This window comes from Rhipicephalus microplus, chromosome 5 (genome assembly GCF_043290135.1).
Source record: "Rhipicephalus microplus isolate Deutch F79 chromosome 5, USDA_Rmic, whole genome shotgun sequence".
In the NCBI taxonomy this organism is placed as follows: domain Eukaryota; kingdom Metazoa; phylum Arthropoda; class Arachnida; order Ixodida; family Ixodidae; genus Rhipicephalus; species Rhipicephalus microplus.
In genome coordinates, this window is record NC_134704.1 from 63,217,964 (window position 1) to 63,237,206 (window position 19,243).

At 47.5% G+C, this 19,243-nt stretch overlaps 2 protein-coding genes across 3 annotated transcripts in view; both read right to left on the reverse strand.

Moving 5' to 3' along the window:
• The window catches only part of LOC119173831 (alpha-taxilin), a 124,351-nt gene extending 111,358 nt beyond the window's left edge, over positions 1-12,993 (reverse strand). The window contains exon 1 of the mRNA XM_075895599.1: positions 12,860-12,993. Coding sequence (XP_075751714.1) covers positions 12,860-12,880 — 21 coding nt within the window. The 5' untranslated portion in view covers positions 12,881-12,993. The remainder of the gene's footprint in view (positions 1-12,859) is intronic.
• Positions 12,994-14,187: 1,194 nt separating this feature from the next.
• Sobp (Sine oculis-binding protein) overlaps positions 14,188-19,243 on the reverse strand; it is a 140,850-nt gene continuing 135,794 nt past the window's right edge. For both annotated transcript variants that reach the window (XM_037425386.2, XM_075895600.1), the window contains one exon: positions 14,188-18,444. In XM_037425386.2, the coding sequence (XP_037281283.2) occupies positions 16,694-18,444 (1,751 nt within the window). In that variant the 3' untranslated portion in view covers positions 14,188-16,693. The remainder of the gene's footprint in view (positions 18,445-19,243) is intronic.

Sequence of the window (19,243 nt, forward strand, 5' to 3'; positions counted from 1 at the left end):
TTTTGCTAGGCGTATTCGGCTTTCCAAATCAACATGAACCGACCATATAGAGCACCCCTGTCTAAATCCTACTTGTCTTGGCGAAAAGATACCCTCACGAGTGATGAATTCATGAATCCACTGAGCCTGCTATGAAGAATTTTTCAATTTATTTTAACTAAGTTTGAAGTAAGCGAAATGCCGAATGTTATCCAGAACATATCCGAGGCTTCGATTTTTTTCGCAGCAACATAACTTTAGTAATTTTCCATGCTCTTTGAATCCATGTGTGCTGTAAGGAGCAGTTAACAATATTGAAAAGCTCATTTGGATGGGAATTGAACATCAATTTGATCATAGCGTTTGTAATCTGATCCAGACCGGGAGCAGCATGATTTACAGTTAGTATGGCATCTGCCAGTTCCGCCATAGTGACTTCCCGAAAGTCTGAGGTCGAGCTTTTGGATGTCATAGGTGTCAAGCATGATAAAGTGAAACGCACTTCAAGTCCTTTCGCGATGCCCTCTAACAAATCGGTTGCCTCTTTAGGAGTTAGCACTACTGAATGCGAATATACTGGTAGTGTCGATTCTTTGTTCCATAGAAACCTGTACAGGGCAGATCTTTTATCAGGTTTCCATAAATGCAAATGTAAGTCAAATTTGTATTTATCTTTAGATATAGCGACAGTACGCTTAAACAGTGCTGCGTGGAATTTAATGTCAACCCCATTTTTTGGAGTATGGTTGTGGCGTAAACGTTTCCAAGCAGCTTTACATCACCTATACGCAAGCGTACAATTTTCATTCCACCAAGCCGAATTTGACAGTGCGCCACTATACTTAACTGAAAACTCTGCCGGTTGACACGCTCAGACACGCTTCTACTGAACCAGCTCGTTGCTGTCCGACACGTCCTCTCAATGACGAAACCGCAGAATTTAAAACAGTTTGATAAATTTTATAACTGATGAACCATTGTTGCCGGATACCATAGGTGAGGAGTGGTAGCATCATTTCATAAGTAATCGGTACATGATCACTACTCGTCCTATTATCAAACGTCTCCCACGATGAAATTATAAACTGGCCACATGAAAAAGTCAGGTCTAATGTTGATGAGCTTATCCCGCGTAGAAAGGTAACTTGTCCAGAGTTATGACATCGAAAATTATTATCCTGCAACCAATTCCACAATCTCTTGCGCCATCCATCTGTTTTAAACCCCCAAGAAGTGTGATGCGAGTTAAAATCCCCAGCCAATAAAATTGAATTTGACGAAGAATTCTTGATAACACAATCTAGGGGATCTGTGCGTCTTACTCCATTCGGAAAGTACGCATTAATCACTGTAATCCTGTTGGAGTCAGGTAAGAAGCAATCTATTCCTAGCAATTCACAATCCGGACAAATATGTTCAGAAGTTATAGTAACATGATGACACATTTTTTGAAGATATTAGGGCCAATAACCCACCTCCTCTACCTGGCTGATCCAGTCTAAATGTTCGAAAATATTTCAGAGTAAATGCTTGGTTTACTGAAATACAAGACTCTTGAAGTAAAACTATATCATTATTTGTTCGCTGTATGGGATAAATAAGATCTGTGTAAGCGGATGATACGGAACGACAATTCCACTGGAGAACTTTTATATGCGTTATGATGGACTTAATATGGTTGACTCAACCACAGAACGCAAAAGGTCATGCTCGTTGTTTCTATCAGTAGTACCTTTTTTTAGGTTTCGACATTGGCGAAGTCATTGGAGAGAATAAGGACCTGCAAGCGTTAGCGCTATGTCCGAATCGCCAGCAGTTACGGCATTGCAGTTGGCGAGGTGTCAATGCCTCTACACGGAATAGAGAAGGCCAGGCCTTCAGCTCAGAGGGGCGTGTGAGACCTGAAAAGGTAACGATGACGCTTTCAGTAGGGACTCGCGTATCACCTACAGGTCTGGTGCATCTGTAGACAGATATCACGCCAGCTGGAGAGACCATCTTTAAGAATGCTTCAGGAGTAATTTTAGTTGGAACACCACGAACAAAGCCCTTCACGCAAGCAAGATGAGGGGGGATAAAAGCGCGAAGAGCAATGAACGCAAATCTCGTGGTGGCTAGCATGTCCGTTAAGCATTGAATATTTGAAGACCTGCATAGTATGCCAGTCTTGCCGAAACGCCTCACCTCCGAGATGTCCAGAAAATGCCCGGTTATGTTGCGAAGCTCTTCTTGAAATACCTCCGTTTCACTCAGCTGACAGGCTCCACCATCAGTGGGAACAAGCACGACAGGCAAACTGCTTACGCTGTTCTTGAGGAAGCACTCCAGTGGTACCGATTCAGCAGGGCGACTGGCTGACCAGGGCGAGCCCTGGCCGGGACCGGAGACCGGCATTGATGGCTCCTGAGAAATCAGGAAAACGAAATTCTACCGCAAATAAAGAACCGAAGGTGATAAGTGTGGCTAATCCCCTTTCACAGGACGTGCAATCGAAAGCTCGAATCCAGCAGCAGTCCTAGCTGACCCTCTAGCAGTCCTATAGCTAGCCATCCTTCAAAATACCTTCAAAACACGTTACACGTACAACAGCAGTAGGTTGATCATAAACGCTTTCTTTTTGTTATGGGCCACAGAACTGAACATTTAATATTATGAAGATAGAAATGGCAGTCCACTAAGATAATAAAGAAAAAACGTGCGGTTGACAGCTCAATCTCTGTGTTTTCTGTTGCTGTGTTGTTTTAAATGGCGACTTTGAGCGAATCTATCTATATAGCCGCTTACGTTTGGGTGCTCTCCTGGTCACCCCATTAACTTGGCGTGAACCAGAATTAGCGTGAGAGGGTAAGATGGTTTGACGAATACGACGCGCTTGTCAAGACATGAATAATGTCCCAATCCCGTCGCGTACGTCGTGAAACACTTCCCGCCAGACAGTGGCACATACCTATGGGCGGGTATGTGCGACTGGTATGCGGGTATGTGCCACAGGTGATTGAAGCTTGGTATCTGCTCAGGAACGACGACAGCACACATGGGTAATTTAACGCGCGAGTGTTAAGAAATACCCGACGTTGGTAGCGTCGACCCGACGAGTCCCAGCTGGAATCGAACCCAAACATTCTGGGTGCCAATGAAGCATTTTACCACAGAGCTACGCCACGTCTCGGAACTACTTTTAATAGACGCTAATCTTCGTGAAACGTTAATAGTGGTTTCATTGATGCCTACCCAGTCTTATAAATATTACATATGTACTGTTTTGATACAGGCGCCACGTCGGGTTGACGTCAGATATAGTTAGTTGACATGCGCTGAAGTTGATTAATATAGCATTGTCCAGGGCAAGCATCTTCGCGAGCATCAGCGCTTCATATCAGATTCTGCTGTTGCTAATAAGCATGCTTCAGTTGGCATCATTGCGCAAGTGCAAGCAACTGGTTATATAAACATCTTCAACTATTCAACATATGTCTGTGCGTACGACATTTGTACATTAATATAGGGTCATTTCATGGCATGTTGCTAAAAAAATTGCAACACGATCACCGCATGCTTCGCATAACGCGGATTCCCAGGTACGTGGGATCTGCCGATTTGTGCGTGTGTGCGTGTGTGCGTGTGTGCGTGTGTGCGTGTGCGTGTGTGCGCGTGCGTGTGTGTGTGTGCGCGTGCGTGTGTGTGTGTGTGTGTGTGTGTGTGTGCGTGTGCGTGTGCGTGTGTGTGTGTGTGTGTGTGTGCGTGTGTGTGTGCATCTGCTTTTTCAGCGCGTTATCACTCCGACATATATATGTCTTCTCCAGAAACACTCAGACGAATATACCTTGAATATACTTTAAAAATTATATAAATATATATCAGTGGCTAAATGCCATTTCATCACCCTATTCATGTCGTGACGATTAAAGGATAAAGGAAAAGATAAAGAAAGAATACAGATGCAGATGGAGCAAGGAAGTTCCGATCTGAGTATTTTTAAGAGACCGATTGAACGCACAAGGTGCAGGAGTCTCTTCACAACCTTCGTCTGCGACGTAAGCCCTGTCTGTGGAAGAAGGTTCTTTCTTCCGAAATTCAAATCATCCAGTCGATCAGGTGCATTGCAGAGCCACTGTCTCTTCGAGCAGCACTGCTGGCATTCGCACAGAGTATATGCCGAGTTGTTCGTTATTGCCGCACTGGTCACATGCTGCAGTATCAGCCATTCCTATGAGGAGAGCGTACGCGTTGTTAAATGTGACGCCCAATCACAACCTGCGCAATAGGGTAGCGTCACCCCGCCACCAAAGTCCCGGAGGAGTTTGAATACTGAGAGTAGGGTCTCTGTGTGTTGTTGAACAATAAAAGATAGTGCTCAATGTACATGCCAGTGGCTGCTAAGGGGGAATGAGAGACAAGAGCATTTGGCTTTTAGTTAACGCGCACGCTGTGGATTTTTTATTGTTCAACAACGCACAGAAGACAAAAAAAAGGGTTGCTGCGTTATACTCGCTGGGCGTAACCTCCTAGTTTTTAGAAAGGTTTAGCGAGCGTTGGGCCGCAGTGCCATGAATACAGTGAACTAGCATATATCATGAACTCGAGGTGGTTAAAGGTGGGAAGTAGACATGAAGCGCAAGCCTTAAGAAAGTGTGCGTATGCCTCCTCTTGTTCAGTCCTTGGAATGTCCGCTGGATGGCGGCGCTTCTATATGAGAAATATATGATGAAAAGATGCGAGATGGTGGTACTTGGAGTGTTGAATAGAAGGACGAACGGACACATAGACAGATGCATGGACGGACGCGCGGATAGCTGCACGGACGAATGGACGCGTCGACGGACGCAGGAGTGGATGCATGGACGAAAGCAGGGACGGACGCACAGATGAACGTGCGGACGCACAAACAGACGCACGCACGGACGGGCGGATGGACGCATGGACGGTCACACAGGCGGACGCATGGACGGACGGAAGCAAGAACGAATGGACAGACGAATGCTTCGCCCCACTCTCCATCATTCACTCCGTGGATATGCTGCTTTTTTTTTCTATCTCTTGTTTCGTACTTGCTTATTTTCACTCTTTTCTTTCTCTATTTCTTTCTCATTTTGCCTCTCCTTATCTCTCATTTTTTTCTTCTTTTTCTGTCTCTCTATTTCTCGCTTCCTTCTTATTTCTGCAGCTATACCCAACTATATATTTCTCTCTTTCTCTTTCTCTTGCTATCTGCCTCTTTATTGGGTCTGTTTATATCAGTTTTAGTCTCAATGTTTTTTTAATACCAGACCCCTCTACGTTTTTTGTTGCGCCGGAAAGAGCAAACAGAAATTATGATCGAGAATAGGTTTGCACGTTTGTTAGTTTGCTCTACATTATGGCTCATACTCACTTTGGGGCACTTGCCAAGAAAGCGTAACCATGGCCCACACTCACGCATGGGGATTTGTGTGTTTGTAGCCTGAAATCCATGGCACATACCCACTGTGGGGGATTGGCAAACATATCATATAGTATCCTACGGATGTTAACTGCATTATTGCTTACCAAGAAAAAATAATGTACAAGAACGAATATATTATAGAAAAAAAAATAAAGATCCAGAGAGTGAGGGGATGAACGTCAGACTGCCCTGGCGGCGCTGCGAAAAACGCCGCCACCAGCGCCACCAGCGCCCCCATCGCAGCGCCGGCCATAAATGGGGAGTGCACAGAGAACCATCCGCAAGCGAACGTGCATAGGCCCTTCTCTTTTGTTGGTCTTTAGGCGTGGTTTCCTGAAAATCAAGGACCTGGCAAGCTTCTTCTTTCAATCCGACCTCGCTTCATAAAAGTAGGAACCTGCCCCGCCGCTGTGGTCTAGTGCCTAAGGTACTCGGCTGCTGACCCGCAGGTCGCGGGATCGAATCCCGGCTGCGGCGGCTGCATTTACGATGGAGGCGGAGATGTTGTAGGCCCGTGTGCTCAGATTTGAGTGCACGTTAAAGAACCCCAGGAGGTCGAAATTTCCGGAGCCCTCCACTACGGCGTCTCTCGTAATTATATGGTGGTTTTGGGAAGTTAAACCCTTCATATCAATCAATCAATCAAAAGTAAGAACCTCATCAATACGATATGCGGGCACAGTGCAAAAGACGTTTCATTTATTTCGGCGTGCTGCAACTAAGCAATTTAAATGCAAGCTAGCATCGCATGACATCGAGTTCGAGGCGAGCACTCCGACGTGCGTTCTGTAATACCTAAATGCGTTAAATTTGGGCATACACATGATGCGAAAGCGATGAAGTGCGTACAGGAGCAATGCATCGTAAGATCAGTAATACGTACGATGCTTGCTATATCCGGCACGAATGACCCGTGGTGATTTTCGCTTTGTAGTTGCATTCTTCATCGATTTCTCGCTTCCTGTACATTGAACTGTTTTATTTCGCATGCTTGTATGGTCTGTTGACGGTTGTCTTCCATTTGTATATACTGCAAATTGGGACACGTGCGTGTCCACTTCTTCAGTGTACAACGAAACGCAAAACCAATGCGTGCCTTCAAAATAGCTCCGGTAATGGCGGAGACCAACGCAAAAAAAAAAAAAAAACACCACCTGATTGTGGTCGCGATAATTTTTGCTATTTACCTGTGTGGCACACGTGTTCGCATTTCCTAGTTAAAGCCGGCACTTAGAGCCTTCAAAGCCCTACGTGCGCAATTCTGTGCAGTGGCGACAACTTCAGATTATCGGTGGTCGCGACGCCCGAACCGCCAGGTGTCACGTGTCTACTGTTGTACGTCACGCACCGCGGTCAGAAGGTCTGTTAAGCTTCATAATAAAAGTTACCACGGTTCTCCGTCAAGGTTACTCAAATCAATAACAGGAGACCTACATTATCCCACTTACTAAAGCGAACTGCTGTGGAGAACGCGAGCAATTTGCTTACTGAACACGTTCGCAACGGCTTGCATTTAGCGCTCTCGCCATTCTGCTTTGCGAAAGCTGCAGAAATCAGTAAAAACTGAAGTCATTTACGTCCGTGGCGATTCCCAGTGAAACAGTAGCACATAATGGGGTCTTTTTTGGCGTGGAGCTGTTACGTATGTTCTTGTTTTCACCGTTGTTCAGGCGAGTGAACCAGCAAGCAAGCCACTTCACGTCGGTTCGGTGACGCGTCCAACTAGCGAAGAGGAATTCGTAGCTCTTTTTCCAAGTGTTCCACGCACAAATACACCTAACATTTAGCTCTATCGTTGTTTCGTACGCTGTAGTTGCACCTGGTCGTGCAGCAAACTGTGCAAGGGAGTCGGGCTTTGCACTATACCCAAAACCGCGTCGGCAGGTGGCACAGCGTGTCCGCAAAACTCCAGAGTCGGACGAATATGGTGCGTTTGCTTCGTCCTCTTCAACTCATGCTTCTATTGGTCAACACGAGCGCACATTTGATCGGCGTGCATCGCAATAGCGATGATGGGCAAGTCTGATACGTGCGGGATTGGAAATCACAACTTTTTGTAACAATTAATCGCGGAACCGAAATCTCTTAACATCACTCAGTGACAGTCACGTAACTAAAATCACGGGACATCCAGTCACATGACTGTAGATCCCTTAACATCACGTAATACTGAGTCACGCGACTACAAATCACGTAACACCACGGGACAACTGGGCGCGTGACAGAACACCATGGAGCATCCCGTAACCAATATTCACGCGACTAAAATTGTGCAATATCGCGTAACAGCTAGCCAAGTGACATGTCACCGCCAGAACCCACTTAACAGCGAGTCCCTGCAACTGAAACCACGTCTTATCGCGTTCTATCATGCATCACCAGCTGCCCCAAACATCCACTTTGATTAGCTAGTCAGGTGGAATCTCACTTGCCATAAACTACGTATAGAACAAGTCGTATAAATAATAGCACGCAACCTCACGTAACGGCCGCGTACGTGACATTGTCCCGCCAATACTGCTTCACAGCTCGTCCCGCGTCATGTTGCCACCAAAAACAGCGTAACAGCTAGTCATGTGACTAAAATTACGTCACATCACGCAGCATGAGTCACGTTAGTGACGCGACTGAAACCTGACGGCGAGTTACCGGACAAAAACGTATTGTCATGTTCCAACTGGTCCTGTGACTAAAATCACATAACATCTCGTAACTATAGTCATGGGACAGGTTCTCGCCATAACCACGTGAAACGTGCGTATTGTAAATAACCAACTGAAAGTGAAATATAATAGCCGAGTCTACCCATACTTTGTTCCACTAGCAAGAACTTGAAGCCCTTACCTAAAGCTTGTAATTGTTATAACAACTTAGCTGTGTATATATCGAAACGTTTATTGAAAAAGAAAAAAAAAGAAAAGTATACCAGACTGTTGGTTCCTGCCTTGTGCTGGTATACTGGAATCTGCGCACACTTTGTCGTCTCTAAAGTGCACTAATATGTTTCCACATTGCTTTGTCTTCTTTTTCTTTCCCAAGACCAGGGGATACGGTGCTCGGGCCTTGGCTGCTGAGTCGATGGTCGCCGGTTCGATGCCGGCTGCGGAGGTCATTTCCTGTGGAGGCGAAATGGCAGAGGCCGGTGCAGTGTGCGATGTCACTGCACGTTAAAGAACACCAGATAGTTGAAATTTCCGGAGCCCTCGACTACTGCGTCTCTCATAATCGTGTCGTGGTTTTAAGACGCAAAAGCACAGGCATTATTATCATATATTTCTTCTACGTTCGTTATCTCGCCCATCAGAATTATTGCAACCCATGCCGGGCAAATCGGTGCATTGATTGATTGATTTGTGGTGTTTAACATCCCAAAACCACCATATTATTATGAGAGACGCCGTATAGTGGAGGCCTGGGAAAATTTCGATCACCTGTGGTTCTTTAACGTGCACCCAAATTCGAGCACAGGGGCCTACAACATTTTCGCCTGCATCGAAACTGCAGCCGCCGCAGCCGGGATTTGATCCTGTGACCTGCGGGCTAGCAGCCGAGTATCTTAGCCACTAGACTACCGCGGCGGGGCGACTAATCGGTGCATGTGCTCTGAAAGCAACGGTGAAGCAGAGGACTAAGAGAGCTCATGATTGAAAATTTTTGTTGAAGCGCACTGAAGACAGACGGGCAGATGAGGCTGAAAAGGACAGCGCTTGCTCTCAAAAACAAAACAAAATTTTCAAACATGAACATTATCCAACTAGCCCAACTTGCCACCTTGCGGCGACTAAGAGAGCGCGTGGCGGTTCATGATGACGTTGATTTTTGTTCGCGAATAACGGAGTTCCTTTGATCTAAAACAGCCCCGGTGCGCAGTCTGCACTAGCAACACCAGTAACGTACGTGACCAGCTATTACGGGACGTTACGTTAACATTAGTTATTTTTAGTCACCCACGTGACAAGATGTTACCGATTTTACGTGATTTAGTCGCACACGTGATTCGCTGCTACTTCGTGTTACTTGATTTTAATTGATTGATTTCTCGGGTTTCACGTCCCAAAACCACTATATGATTATGAGAGACGCCGTAGTGGAGGGCTCCGAAAATTTTGACCACCTGGAGTTCTTTAACGCGCACCCAAATCTGAGTACACGGGCCTACAACATTTCCGCCTCCATCGGAAATGCAGCCGCCACAGCCGGGATTTGATCCCGCGACCTGCGGTTCAGCAGCCGAGTACCTTAGCCACTAGACCACCGTGGTGGGGTTTACTTGATTTTAGCCACGTCAGCAGATGTTACGTGGTTTTAGTCATGGGACCAGGGGATAAGAGGTTTTGGCGGGCAAACGTCCCGTGACTATAGCTGTTACGTCATGTTACGTGTTTCAGTCACACGACCAGTGGTTCCGTAGTTTATGACGGGAAAATGCCACGTGACTAAATGTTACGTGCGCTACGTGATTGTAGTCATGTGACTAGCCACGGGCTTTATGCGGAAGCATGTCACGTGATCAGCGGTTAGATGATGTGATTTCAGTCACGTGGCCTACGTTACGCAGTTTTGCCGAGCAAATGTCACGTGACTACAGCTGTTACGTTACCTGTTTCAGTCACGTGACTTGCTTTACTTGTGTTCATGGCTGAAATATGCAACACGACCAGCAGTTCCGCAATGATGCGTATAACAACGTGTATAGTTGTTACGTAATGTTACATTGATTTTAGTGCCATGACTAGTTATTACGTGATTTTAGTTACGTAAACGTCTCTCTTTCATCGCAGTTATTGCCTCTCACGCTGGACAACGTGTCTAGCAACGTGTCTAGTTGTTACGTAATGTTACATTGATTTTAGTGTCATGACTAGTTATTACGTGATTTTAGTCACGTAAACGTCTCTCTCTCTCATCGCAGTTATTGCATCTCACGCTGGAGCTGAGTAGATGAGTATGAGGACTAAGCGATGGCGTATCGGTCAATTGTGATGATAATTTTTGTTCGCACTACCAGGCGTATGATAAGTCTGTCAGATACCACGCATGTTATTGCGGGAATCAATTACATGATAACCGGCCGGTCAGTATAAGAAATAACTGAGTAAAGATAATGTATTTTCGTCCCACAACAATAATCGTCAACTGTCCTGCATTCCTCTCCTTGCATTATCACCACACGCCCGGCACTTTCAGGCGATAGTTATAGCGCGAGAACAGAACAACGACAAGGAGACAAGGACACGAGCGCTCGTGTCCTTTTCTCTTCGTCGTCGTTCTGTTCTCGCGCTATAACTATCGTCATGTAATACGAACTAGCCCAAACTGCCACACTTATAAGGCACTTTCGGGTCACGAAGGACATGTGCGTTATCAGCGTGGCATGGCATTGATGGGAATTAATGTGGCGCAGTGCCGAGATTTCGAGAAAGAAAGCACAGGCAAACCTGATGACGATTACTGATGCGGGACAAAAAGTCGCCCTTTTTAGTGGATCTTTTTTTTTACAGTGTAGCCGCGCACTCCGCATTTTTCTTTTTTTGCCTTGAGCCAAGTTTTACTAAACGGATGGGCGTATTTTTGTAAATTCAATTTCGTGCATATCAGGGGCTCACCAGGCACACTAGCTACGCTGAAGAGCACAAGTCTGATGTAACGTCAGCACTCGAAATAACAATGCTTACAAGTGTAAGCAGCATTCGTTAACGTATACCTGTGGGACCAGCAGTTAAGACTATGAATTTCTGAGTCATAGGCTCGAGCACAATTACATTTTTTTATGAAGCGGATATCAACACTGCACCTAGTAGACGGCACGACCACCAAACTGATGCTATAGGCAACTATTGATGTAATACGTTTATGTACGGTCTGTACCGAGTGGGCTCAGGTTTGTTGGAAATTTTCGTTATACCAGTGCTTAGCCTCACAAATGCCGCTAAATATGGCAAGTATATCTCTTGTTCAACCCCTGTAAAATGCCTCACGGTTCCCTCGTCCATTCACTCTGCTTTTGAGTTCGTACAGAATGTGAATCACCTGGGAGGTATGTCCACACACAACGGCCCGTGTTATGCGCTACGCGTGACCATGACCAAGATTTGGGGACAAGTGGTGGCATCTCTCGGTGCCCTCCGGCATCCTGCTATAACTGAATGTGACATAGACGAGAGAAAAAACGACAACTGGCGAAAAGGCAGGTTATAAAAAATTACTCCCGGTTCTGTACCACAGATGCCCACTGAAACATTCTGGTAAAATTAGTGTCGCTGTACAAACCACATGGCTTTGCAGACTTAGCGATATCTGACAATGGGGCCCCTTGCCCTTCCAATGCGCTGTGTTCTGTTGTCCTGGGAAGACACACGTTTTGAAGTGTGATCACGACTACAATTTTCACCATCCAGTGAGTCCCTGCTGCATATAAGGGGGAGTATTATTTTTTTGATAACTAGCTTTTTTCGTCATGTATGGTCTTTTCGCCCACTTTCCATTCAGCTATGACACGATGTCGTTGGGGGTGCCGAGAAATGTCACACGTGCAGATTTCAAATGTCCCCAAATCCTCCAAATGTAGGTTTCATGACGTACGCGACCAAATCGCCACGATGGTCTAGTGGTTATGGTGGCCGACTTCCGGTCTTGTAGTTATGGTGTAGTAGTAGCTATGGTGGTCGCGGTATCGAATCCAAGCAGCGGCGGCCGCATTTTAATGAAACCGAAATGCATGAAGAAAAGAGTACGTAGATTCAGGTGCACGTTAAAGAACCCCAGGTGGTTAAAATCCCCAGAACGATTCAATGCAGCTTTCCTCATAATCATGTCGTGGTTTCGGGATGGTAAATTATTATTGCGTACGCAGCAGGCATGGATGGAAAGGTCTACAGTCACGTTACTAAACGAACTCCAACGACAATTGACGCGTTTCTACGCCTCCTCTGCGAAACTTGGTATATACGAAATTAAGAAGACCGCCACCATAGCACCTAGACGTTGGCGGCGGCTACTTGCTAATTGGAACATATTCCACCACATATGTAACAATGGCGGCGCTTGTGTCCGGCCTTTGGACCGATGAGTCTTGATGTAAACAGCTTTACCTCTAAGTTTACGTATACAAATGAAGGATGTGCTAACAACAGGCAACAACCAACTGCACTTTCCACTGTCCAGTATAGACTACCGACGCCAATTCGTCACGATATTTGCAACGTGCAGCACTATACTTCACGCTTGTTTCTGTATGATGCAGTCTTTCTCAAGAAGGCCGCGTACCAGTGTATACATGTTGAATCTAATCTTGATGCAGCAGCAAGCTGACGATCGCTAATACAGCGACTTGGACTCGCCGGCATTAACCATAGAGAGGACGATTTCACTGGCTCACAGCGTACTCAGAGTTAGCGTTTTGTACGATGTCAAACTCATTGTTCTAGAGTAATGTGATCGCCCATATTGGAAGCTTACCTGTGTACTCGTGCTTGTCATTACGCCGGTGACATCTGGCACCCCGTGAGACGAGCTTGTCTACGACACAAGAGTCACTTGACTTTGCGGACGTCCCAAACCAATGTCTAACAATGTCTCTTCTCTTGAAATGATCGAACTGGGTGTGTTACACTGCTACGTTTACAATACGTCAAATATTTCTTCTGGTGGCCCCACGCATGCCTTCAGTAGCTGCCTTCGCCGCGAGCAGCGTTCGTTGCCCGCGGGGTGGCGTCGAGAAGCGAAAAGATTAGGCGATCCGGCGTGAAGATATGAGCGGTCCATGTGCGCAAGGTTGGATATATGCTCGACTATATGACTGCGTCATCGTGATGCCAACGGCCATCGCTCGTACCGCAATGCGTTACCATTCCGCGATTCCGCAATGCGTTACCACTCGCAGCGTGAACGCATTCGGTAGGATTAGTTTCAATGTCGAAACGCCGTCATCTTTAATTAGTGAGCCTGTGCAAAGCGTGTACGGTGGAACATAGGTGAATAGTCCAAGTGCTTACCTAGCGTGCAATTATAATGGTTGGCGGGATGTGAAGGGGCGAAACGGCCATATGATTGAGACACGCCGAAAGTTTTAAGAACAGCTGGTGTACTTTAACGTGCTCTGACATCGTGCAGTGACGGGCTTTTAGCACTGTGCCTCCACCAAAATTCCCGGACGGAAATCGGAGCCGTGACTTCCGGATAAGTAGCCGACCACCGTAGCCACTGTCTTGGTGATAACCAGCCTAATCCTCGGGTCAGTATGCCGTAATATTGGTGTTGCACGCTTACTGCGTGATTAAAAGGAGGGAAAAACTGTTGAGCAGAATGGTCATTTAGTGCAAATCCCTCGTATGACGACGTTGAGGGTTCGTTCCATGCAGCACAAGCCAAGCGCAATTGGTTAAAATTGATAGGCGGTTTAATCTAACCTAAAGGTGCGCACGTCCTTAAGCTTGCCAGTGGGCTATGGGGCATAACGGAGGCCTCGTTATTATTATTTTTTACCGAAAGTTCCCTGACGCGATTTCGATATGTTTTGCTACCATTTCCATCATCGAATGAGAAGGCAGCTGCGAACGGGGATCGAACTGGAAATATTTGTACTAGAGCATGTTACTAATTCAGTCCAGCGAGTAGGTCGTCACTCGAATGCTCATACATCTATAGCAGGAAAGTCCGGGATTGCACGTGAAGCCGACCTGCTAAGGTAGTTATTGCTCGGGAAACGACTTTCGTGTCTGCCGACCGCAAGTAAAAAGCAAAATAAAATGTGAAGTATGATGAGGCAGAGACAAATAAACTCTGAATGCGTCTTTGAACAAACTTTATATATAATCAGGGTTCCAGTGTCAGCACCGATGGCACAAGTACAAAACCAAATAAGATCTGCTTGCAATGAACCGGCAGCGGTGGTCACAAGAAAAAGTGCCGGTCTCAGAAAAGGAAGCTAAAAAAAGCGCATGCCACATTGCGAATGTATGCTGCTCTACACCGCTCTGGACACAACGATACAGTTTGCAAGATTTGCCAATGGTATACTGCGGGAATCTTTACGGTCCTTAAGGTTAACATTTTTTTTCCTGATTTCGCAAAGCACGTAGTCAAAATGGCACGTTCTTTCTGTCTGTTCAAATCCAACTTTAGGAAGATTATTCATGATAAAAAAATATTCTCATTGAACCGAGATTAAATGATTGCGCACGCGAGCTCCACGAAATGACACTGAAAGAATAACTTGTTAAAAGATTGTGCACATTGCAATAAGTAGAGCTTTCGCAGAACTTAGCGTGCTTCCACTCACATTGAGCGTACAGCTGTGCAGTACAGTATAGTGATTGGCGCATTCCCTGAGCCCACCACTGCCCAATCATGATTAAGAATTCATGGCACTCACGAAGAACACTGCGATGATTGGCTGGGCGCAGACGAGGAACAACAAAAAAGGTGTTACGATGTGTGCAAGTAGGATAATATCACCACGCATTTCAGCGCAGTCAGGTAGTGCGTTATGACTCGTACAATGCATACACCAGGCTTGCTTTTGGTGACAAAACACCCCGCTCGTCTTGAAACACACGCAGACAACGAGGGTAAGTTTTCTGGGGGAGGGGGGGGGTCAATTTTTTACGCAACTCTGGTAATACAACGGGGGGACTGTCTTCAATTGATCGGCCTTTTTTCTTGGCATTAGCGCCTAGTGACCGGTATTACTGTTATCAATTTTTGCCGGCTGAACGGTTACGTGCAGCCGGTTACGTGCAGCAGTATGCGTGCAGGAGGACAAGAAAAGAAATAATGCAAATAAATCTTGTGGGTGTGAGGGTAGGGGACGGTTTGCCATTCTCGTGAAAAGGAGTGGTTTCAGACATCGTAAAATTTCGCAAAAAAATGTCATATCTCGCAATGGCGCCTCTTACATTTTAGTTCAATCAAAGGGGACCGTGTAGCCCCCTGGGCCAATCGGAGTTTACCAATCGCAGAATTCACAACATGGCGGAATTCGACAATTTCCAGATTACCACTCCGGGACATTGTACTCACCCGCTTACAAGTGGCGGCAGGCCAGCCTGTTCACCGGATAGTATCTCGCAAGGAATCATCGATTCAACGATTCAAGTACTTGCATGACGCAACTGGTCTGCCGTCTCACAACTAATTTGCCGTCACAGTTGACCCCCCCTCCCCTTTACAATGTTTCCAAGGACGTAAATTGTACCGCATTCAATAAGACGTGACGGACGCTATTATACTTTGTGTTTCATGCAATGCAACATAAGGCGCGAATAAGGTACTGTCTTTCGAATGAACAAATGACCCTCACTTCCGAACAGATCACCGTTTGTCGCACTGTTTTCAAGCAGGCACGTAAGACATTGACAGAAGAGTAGAAGAATATGTGCAAGGAAGAAGTGTAAAAGTAAAACGTTTGTGCTTCACGCAAAAGCCTGGCGCTTTCTTGAATAAAAGTTTAAAAGATAGCACTGAGATTCAACAAACAAAAAAAAAATCTATTTAGTATTCATTGGTCTTTTTGTTCGCTCATCATGCACAGCAAAACCATCCGAATATACGGGACTTCTAACACAAGTGACATTTATAATGCATGCGGTTTTCGGCAGTAAGAATGTCCTTCGCACATGCAACAGCAAGCACCATGTTGTAGAGATCACTTTCCTTCGTTTTTCTTCACTCGCAAGCATCGAGTCGTCAAACAACCACGCTTTTCTCCATACGCGACTAACCTTTTTTTATGGTGACTGCAGAGCAAGTGACACGTGTATACATATAGCAATAATAATATTATTAATACTAATAAACAAGCGCGCCCAACAATCAATCTGTAGCATAAAGATCTCGACACCGGATAGGCTACAAACAATTGTAACACTTTTTCTGTACATGCAGCGATGTATAGAGAGTTGTCCAAGGATGGCAAGCACGGCACAACAACGAGTTTATGCTAAAGTATAGCAATCTTGTGTGTCCGCCCTGTGACTGTGCGATGCACCACGAGAACCGACGCACCAGGTGACGCCGTTTGCCGAAAGGATTGCAGCAGCCGGTTGTGCTAAACACGCATAGAGGCACTCACACGTGCACCGGATAGCGAGGCTTGAATTCCACCATATGTCACACCAAACAGTCAGTTTCACTTTTGTTAAACAAAGTTCAATCGTGCGAGCCCTTTGGACTATGTCTTGCATTCGCGCTGTCGGTATCCGGTTCTGTGGAGATTGAAGGAACTGATACGTGCGCATCACAGACATGCTTGAGCCAAGCGACCTGCACCAAGCATCACGATTCTTTCATATTTCACGGGCACATTCTCTTAGCGTCCCTACTGGCGGCGGATTCGACCTCTTCGTCTGGACGTCTCTTCTTCTCCGGCTCCGGGACAGCAGGGCTCCTGACGATCTTAAGCTGAAGTGCGCCAGAGCCGTGACGGGACGCCACCCTGCTCGATTGTGACGACTTGGAACCGGGGCTCCCTTCATCCTCCGTGTCCACGGAGTCCCGCATGTCGTCGTGCTCGGGCGTCAGCTTTTGCTGCTGCCGCCGCCTCTCGTGCCGGCGGTGTCGGTGTTGGGACGACGACCGTTTCTTGCCACCAGAGTGGTGGTGGTGGCGACGACGATGGCGATGGTCCCTCGCGGGCGGCGGTAGTGGTGGAGGCGGCGGTGGTGGCGTCGAAGAAGGGGTCGACGCCGGAGGAGGCTGCGGTGCGGTAGAAGACGTCGCGAAAGACTTGAGGGGCAGTGGTATGGGTATTGGAATAGGGATCGGGATGGGCAAGAATATGGGGTACGGCACCATGACGGTGGGAGGAGGGAGCAGGGGAGTCGGTGCTGCCGGCGGGGCAAGTGGAGCTGGACGGGGCAGGGCCATGGGTGGAACAACTCCAGCTGGAGGTGCCGGTGCTGGAGGCGCCGCGACGGAGTGAGGCGGAGGAGGTAGGAAGCCGCGCATGCGCGGTACTGCGGAAGATGGAGCTGCAGCTGCCGCAGCAGCGGCGGCGGCGGCGGCGGCAGCGGCCGCAGCGGCACTGTTGTGGTGCATCCGCAAGTGTGGCGGCGGCGGTACTGGAGAAAACATATGGAACGCTGGATGCGGAGGACCGAGAAAAGGCCTTCCGCCATGGTCCGGCAGTGCTGACCCGGGTCTGCAGGCCATCGTAAGCGGCGGAATCACGGGCGTTAGTGGAGGCGGGCTGCCCGGACAGTGCTGTGGTGGCGGCGGAGCGGGGTGATGACCATTAAGTTGGTGCGTCGAGCCTCCCGAGGCGCCGGGACTGCTCAGCGGGGTTGTGCTGGTGGCCCTGGTGGGCGACCGCGCGGTGTGCGCCTGGTGGTTGTGAACGGAGGTCGGTACAACCCCTCCGATTCCCCCGTCCTGAGAACTGCTAGCGGGCGAGGATCGTGCAGACCTCAAGGAGCGACGTCTCTTGGAGGAGGACGGCTTGGTGTGCGTTGGTTTTTGAGAAAGGTTGACGGGGTCCCCGCTGGCCCCGGAGTCTGGCGACGGCTGTGACTGCCTCAAAGGGGGTAACGCAGAAGACGACGGTGGCGGTGGGGGTAGCGCGGGAAGCACGTGCGGTGGAGGCGGCGGACTCTTGTGGTCATCCTCTCTTTCCGACGACCCATCGTGCCCATTGCTGGCTCCAGACTGCTGGCTGCTCTTGCAGTCGCGCAGCCAGAGGTCAGGTGTGATGAGGCCCGAGGCAACTTTGCAGGCCGCGGCGGCGTCCTGTAGGTGAGGGTGCATCTGAAGGTGCGCCTGCGTCTCGCGGCAGAAGATGTTCATCTTGTACTGGTTGAGGCACTTGTCACTGCAAAACTGGAGCTGCTGCTCGCCGTCCTGGAAATCGACGTAGTTGACCGTGTGTCGGACGTGCTTGCACCAGTCGCACACTTTGTTCTTCTTGAACGAGGCGCGCCGGCACTGCGTGAAGCACAACTCGGAGCAGAACGCTTTGCTGCCGGTCGTCGTCCTGAGAGTGAACAGTTTCATGCCCACCTTCTGGCACCAGGCACACAGGATGCAGTTGGGCGGGAGGTTGGCCCCATCTGCGACACGTCAAAAGAGAGACAGAGCTCAAGATTAATGATTCCAGTAGGCATATCATTAATATAACGAACATAACTTCGAAGGAACAAACGTAGTGAAGAAAGCACAAACTATACCTCAGGCTTGTAAAAGACCACAAAGGAGACATTATAGATTTTGTGCCCGTACGCGCAGTCGAATTCATGAAGATTTGAGCACCACTGTCTCGCTGATGTACTACAGAAATAAAAGAAAGATACTGCTGTTGGCCCATGTGATCGCGCTTAAAGCAGCTCTTCCTACGTGTTAAAGGCAACAAGTTAAAAAAACAGCTTCGTTTCGCGGACACCGACGAAACAGAGAAGCTAGTGGGGTTTCTTTCGTCAGGCTAACACATTTATATGTTTTGCAAGTCCTTCAGATATGTTGTATCACTGTTCTTTCTTAAACACTCTTTGTAAACCTTTGAGGAGGTATGTATAGTTTTCTCAGAGATTGAAGGACTCTGGTTTTGTTGCATCTTGACCATAACATCCACATGTTTGCAAAAACGTTTCCGCTTAAGATGCTTCGACATGTGGTATCGCTGCTGTTTATTGAAGTTAAACACTGTTTAGCTTTGGGGTGGTGGTATAGTCACCACCTTTTATAACAACGAAGTATCCCGTGACAGCGGCGTGGCTGTGGTAAGGAGCATGCCATTTGTTGGGCGAACTGTATGCCTCATTTTCAGTGGACAAGGGGCGGGTCGTAAGGTTTACCTAATGCCTGTGGCGCATATTCTTTTATGACGCCTGCAAGCCTTACCACGGATCCCGG